Genomic DNA, 6347 nt, shown 5'->3' on the forward strand with positions numbered 1-6347 from the left:
GAAAAAAGAAGATATTTGGTATTAGAGGGAAACACAATACTTGGTGAGTCTAAGACAAGTAAAGAATATAAGGATTGGTTTTTGGCAATTCCTTTTATGCATGTCGCTCTGACACAATTTTCGAACGATCCCCGCCAACGTGTCTATTTTTCAACGCAACAAACTACCACGCCCATACATCATGGCATTCCTCCCATGTACACATCCCAATTTGGGCCCCAACCATCTTCATCCGCCCAACAAACATACCATCACACCTAGACCACACAACAACACATCTTTTATGCCACCTCATCCCAACACCAAACTCCCCACACTCCATTCCCTCAAACAAACTACTACTACAACCAACAATATCAACAACAAACCAACCTACACTCACTCATACAATACACTCCAATTCCTCAACCAAACGCTGATAACTCAAACCCTCATTTCCAACACCAAACATTTAACAATACATCATATCAACCCACTTCTTCATTAAACCTTAATAACGTGTACTATCCTCAAATTCAACAGACTCAACCCGAAATCTTCACATAACAAACACATTCACTACCCGACTTTGAACTCACGAATGAGCAACTACTGGATATCCCAGGTTTTTCCATTCAAGATTTCGACAGTATGGATATGGACCCCAATACAACACATCAAAATCAAGACTTGTCTTCCGACTCATCTCCATCACACCCAAGACAAAGAGCTGAAGAGTTAGGCAAGAGAAAACGCAAAAAAATGCACAAAATGTGGAACAGGCGGTCACTATAATAAATAAGATGTATATTATTTATGTACGTTCAATAAAATATATATTACTTCTTAAAATTATTTAAATGCTTAATTAATATAATTATAAATATATTATAAAACCAATTTAATTTATAAAAAAATTTAAACAAAAAAATTATAATTTAGAGATTAATTACTATGCACTGTCAGTGTAAAATATTTTACACAATCGATTCATCACCATCACCCGTTTACATTACTTTATATATTTTTAAAATAAAAGTCAAACTTGTTTCAACATCCAACGACTATGATTAACTGACGGTGTAAAAAGTGTATTTCAATTAAATCCTATAATTTATATTATTAAAATAATATTATTATTATTATTAAATTAATTAATTAATATTAATAACACAAATGAATTTTAAAAAAAATATTATATCACTCTGCCAATGAATGATAGAGTTTCTACTCTCCATAATTTTCATTCAATGTCCATTGATTAGACGAGGGTGTTTTGAAAATGAAATATCTGGAAAATTTAATTTTAAATTGGGACAATTTGAAAAATAAATTTCAAAATAAAACTTAAAAAAACATTGAAATTCATTGAGGGCTACAACTATCCATAACCCTATAACATTACAATATCATTTCTATTTTTATTATTTGGTTAAGGTTAAATATTGTGTTAAATATTTAGAGTAATTTTTGTTCATATATAGATTGAAATCCATGTATGATTTAATCTAATATTTCAATAAATTATTCTTTGCTTACAATGTTACTATTTATGAGTTCATAGTACTTGATTTTATCCTTGGAATTTCTTTCATTCCTTTTTGCTTATGAACATTTTATGTTTTATTTGTTGAATAGAATGTTTTCCAACTTTTAAAATAAAGTTATATGAACTTTGATTTGAATTGTTTAACTAAAATATGAACTATGGAGATAGTTATAATTTATTAGACATTAATTAATAATTTATTACATATAAATAAATTAATTAAATTTACCATTGCACAGATCACACTCCCTGTTCTCTCTCTCATCTTCACCATTGCACTCCACCGGCGCCACCGTTAACGCCTCCCTCAGGCCACCGTTAACGCCTCCCTCAGGCCACCGTTAACGCCGCCAGGATCCATCTACAATCACCAGGCCTCCTCTCTCACTAACACACATCTCTAATTTCTCCTTGTTGTGTATTCTATCCTTTTCAAAATTTCCCCTACTTTCTCATAATATAAACCCTAGATTTATGAACAAATCCCAATCTGTTTTTTTGCTCTTCATTACATGTAACTGATTATTAAAATAGCTAATTCATTGCTTGAATTGATGAACTCTCTTAAACCCTACACATTGAACACCTTGAATATTGAATAGTGACACATTTTTCATGTTTTGCTTTATGATTCTCAGAACTCATGGCATTTCACGTAGATTCACCTCACTTTTCATGTTTCATAGAGAATCACTATGCTATTTCTCTTCATCAATACAATTACAATCTGATGTGGTTCCATCACAATCTATAGTCCAAAGGGTGTGTTCATTGGTGCGTGAATCATACAATGAGCATGCCTTCATGAGGGTTTCACCTCCAAGACTCTATCTTGGTATTGATGCTGATTCTTTAACCCATGAACAAGCTGTTACCATTGTTGCTTCACTTGCAGGTGATGCTGGCTCAATGGTGGCCCTTAGTTTCTTCCATTGGGCAATTGGGTATCCGAAGTTTCGATATTTTATGAGGCTGTATATAGTTTGTGCAACTTCTTTGATTGGGAATAGGAATTCGGAGAAAGCTTGTGGAGTTATGAGGTGTATGGTGGAGAGTTTTGCTGAGATTGGGAGATTGAAAGAGGCTGTGGAGATGGTTATTGAAATGCATAACCAGGGTTTGGTTCCGAATACTCGGACGTTGAATTGGATTATGAAGGTGACAAGTGAATTTGGTTTGGTTGAATATGCAGAGTTGTTGTTTGAGGAAATGTGTGTGAGAGGGGTACAACCGGATTCGGTTAGCTATAGGGTGATGGTTGTTATGTATTGTAAGATTGGCAATGTTTTGGAGGCAGATAGGTGGTTGAGTTCTATGCTTGAGAGGGGTTTTGTGGTTGATAATGCAACGTTTACATTAATAATCAGCAGATTCTGTGAAAAGGGTTATGGAACCAGAGCGTTATGGTATTTTCGTAGGTTAGTTGATATGGGTTTAAAGCCTAATTTGATTAATTTCACATCTATGATTGAAGGTTTGTGCAAAAGGGGTAGCATCAAGCAGGCATTTGAAATGTTGGAGGAGATGGTTGGTAAAGGTTGGAAACCTAATGTATATACTCATACGTCATTAATTGACGGTCTTTGCAAGAAAGGGTGGACTGAGAAAGCATTTAGATTGTTTCTTAAGCTTGTTCGCAGCGAAAATCACAAGCCAAATGTGCTTACATATACTGCTATGATAAGTGGGTATTGTAGAGATGACAAACTAAACCGGGCAGAGATGCTACTGAGCCGAATGAAAGAGCAGGGATTAGTCCCAAACACCAACACCTACACAGCTCTCATTGACGGGCATTGCAAAGCTGGAGATTTTGAAAGAGCATATGATTTGATGAATCTAATGAGTAGTGAAGGTTTCAGTCCTAATGTGTGTACATATAATGCCATTGTTGATGGTCTTTGTAAAAGGGGAAGGGTACAAGAGGCTTACAAAATGCTTGAGGATGGCTTTCATAATGGGTTGAAACCTGATAAAATCACCTATAATATTCTCATGTCTGAGCATTGCAAACAGGCAAATATCAAGGAAGCATTGGTGTTATTCAATAAGATGGTAAAAAGTGGTATTCAACCTGATATTCATTCATACACCACATTGATTGCAGTCTTTTGTAGGGAAAATAGAATGAAAGAAAGTGAGATGTGTTTTGAGGAAGCGGTGAGAAACGGAGTTATTCCTACAAACAAAACTTTTACATCTATGATATGTGGTTATTGCAGAGAAGGAAATTTGACTTTGGCAATGAAGTTTTTTCATAGGATGAGTGACCACGGTTGTGTTCCAGATTCTATTACATACGGTGCTATTATAAGCGGGCTTTGCAAACAGTCAAAGCTCGATGAGGCTCGGGGTTTGTATGACTCTATGATAGAAAAGGGACTTACCCCATGTGAAGTTACTAGGGTAACTTTGGCTTATGAATATTGTAAGGTAGATGATTGTTTATCTGCTATGGTTATTCTAGAAAGGCTGGAAAAGAAACACTGGATTCGGACGGCTAATACCTTGGTCAGAAAGCTATGTAGTGAGAAAAAAGTAGGCATGGCTGCACTGTTCTTTAATAAGTTACTAGACATGGATGTTCATGTTAATCGTGTATCATTAGCAGCATTTATGACTGCATGCTATGAAAGCAATAATTATGCTCTTGTTTCGGATTTGTCTGCAAGGATACACAAGGAAAATCGTTTGGAAGTCAAAGCCATAAAATAACAAAAACAAAAGATGTGCTAAGAGAGCCTTGGAACCCTTTTAGGTCCTACCTAGCTTAACTCCAGATTACTATGAGGCCAAGGTGGCTTTTGTGAAGGAGGGGTTCAGACCAGAAAAAAGTCAATAAATAGCAATTTACAAGGCGCCTTCTAGTGCTGGCTGCGCCTGAATCTGTAAATGGTAGGATCTTGTGTTTAAAGTAGTATTTTGTGGGATCTAGTTCTGCTTAAGCTTAGAGATCAACATTTTGGGGTCATGAAGGATTGTTTTTTGTTACTTCTGAGGTAACCTTACATTTGCCTCTCCCCATTGAAGCTTTAGAAATTTGGAAACCATGTTTATCTCAAAATTTAAGGTTTATTTGATTTATCATTTTGTCGTTCCGTTTAAGTAGCAGTGAGTGACAATGTGTCAAATTGAGGCCTGCCTCCATGATATGGTGGATACAGAAGCTGCTTCTCATAACAAGCATGGACTTCCAAATGGTATTTACCTCTGAAGCATGCATACTTCGAAAATGGTGAAGTATCCGTACCGGGTACACATTCTGTACTTGTACTATTTTTTTCTCATTTTTTTGTCATATGTATTTAAAGTACACTCTTTTTTACTCTTTATTATCTCAATTCTCAATTGATGGAAGGGGAAAATAGTGTGAGATAAATTTTATGCCTTTCTGTGTAATCTTGATGTATTTATATCAATTTATATTCAAGAAACTTTTGCTTAGAAGTTTCCGATTTTTATGCAATAAGGATTTGAAAATTCCGAGTTTACATACTCAATTGAGTCTTCTTTATGCCTTCTCTGTAGCTAATTGTAATGGCAGTACAGTAGCTCATCTTCTGGGAAAATCCTTGATTGAATTTGAAGGAAACAAGTCAAAGTCAATCAATGATGTTGGTGAGGAGGAGGTTGTTGTAGAAGGTTCTGGAATGGGGAAGAGGAGTAATGAGGGTTCATGTTTGGAAAACGCAACTGTAAATGAATCTGAATCCGGGAAGAAAAACGTGGTTTTTATGCATTCTTGGAGAATTTTCGCGAATATGATGACAATGTTTGTTTGTTCGAAACTGCAAGTCTGCAAAGGTTGCTGGTTTAACTTTTTAATATCTCGAGTTAAGAATTCACACACCTTTTGAACGAGTCGAGTGACTGAAATTTTATGTCAAGAGTTGTTTGGTTTAAGATTAATTTGATGTTGGAATTTTCCAATTCCACATTCAACCAATTTAGAAACATCTATTCTTAAATTATTGGATAATAGCAGTTGGACGATTCCTTTTTTATTTACGAGGTTAATATTCTTAATGCATAACAACTCTTTACTCAAAACCTATTCTTTGATGTAATTGATAATAGTAGATTGGATTTCCAAACAATTATCTAATGACTCGTGTCTATTCAGCTTTTAAACAACCATATATCTCAACATTGAAAACACTACAAGTGTTTAATAGCTGCTGCCTTGATCTAGGTTTCAAAATATTGTAGGACTGTTGAAAATTTCATTCGCAATGGCTGTAATGTAAAATTGTTTGATATATGTATTTGAGCCAAAAAGTTTATCTAACTTTGTTTTATTAATTGAGATTCTGTTTGATTATCATTAGAAATTAGAATCTATTTTAGATTTAACAAAACTAACACCAATTGGTTCAATTTAAACATATATAACTAATATTTAGAAATCCAATTAAATTACATTTCTCTGTCACGCATGAAGTTTTTATTCCATTGCAACTTCCCTCTTTTTATTTTTGGTTCCAGAACGGAGACCATTTGGGAAAAATAACTTTTGATTCTCGCATTTTCTACTACTCTCTATCTCTGCATTCAGTTTTTCGGTGTGGAGTTTTCTTCAACCTCTGAACGAAGATCTAGCAAATCGAGCACCAAAATAAGTTGCATTCGATCAATTCAAACTCAATGATGATTACAACTCATCGATTCTTCAGATCTTTAGATTTCCATAGCTTTGATCTCTTCGATAGTTGAAAATGGATGCATCTAAAGCTACTCGTTCCGCTACCACACTCGAAATCGCTCTACCTGCTGCTGGCGCATCACAAGCAACTGTCAATAAACAAAACACAACTCCTCC

The 6347-nt window shown here is 34.8% G+C and overlaps 1 protein-coding gene across 3 annotated transcripts; it reads left to right on the plus strand.

Annotated features, from left to right (window-relative positions):
- Positions 1 to 1754: 1754 nt before the first annotated feature.
- Positions 1755 to 5536, plus strand: LOC127128723 (pentatricopeptide repeat-containing protein At4g19890). Of its 3 annotated transcripts, none has more exons than XM_051058100.1 (3): positions 1755 to 4527; positions 4638 to 4781; positions 5057 to 5536. In XM_051058100.1, the coding sequence occupies exon 1, from the start codon at positions 2144 to 2146 to the stop codon at positions 4241 to 4243; it is 2100 nt and encodes a 699-aa protein (XP_050914057.1). In that variant the 5' UTR covers positions 1755 to 2143; the 3' UTR covers positions 4244 to 4527; positions 4638 to 4781; positions 5057 to 5536. The 3 variants fall into 3 exon arrangements, with proteins under 3 accessions (XP_050914057.1, XP_050914058.1, XP_050914056.1); XM_051058101.1 differs by having other exon boundaries at positions 4641 to 4781; XM_051058099.1 differs by having other exon boundaries at positions 1755 to 4781.
- The last annotated feature ends 811 nt before the right edge of the window (positions 5537 to 6347 follow it).

The sequence above is a fragment of the Lathyrus oleraceus genome, chromosome 3, assembly GCF_024323335.1.
Source record: "Lathyrus oleraceus cultivar Zhongwan6 chromosome 3, CAAS_Psat_ZW6_1.0, whole genome shotgun sequence".
In the NCBI taxonomy this organism is placed as follows: domain Eukaryota; kingdom Viridiplantae; phylum Streptophyta; class Magnoliopsida; order Fabales; family Fabaceae; genus Lathyrus; species Lathyrus oleraceus.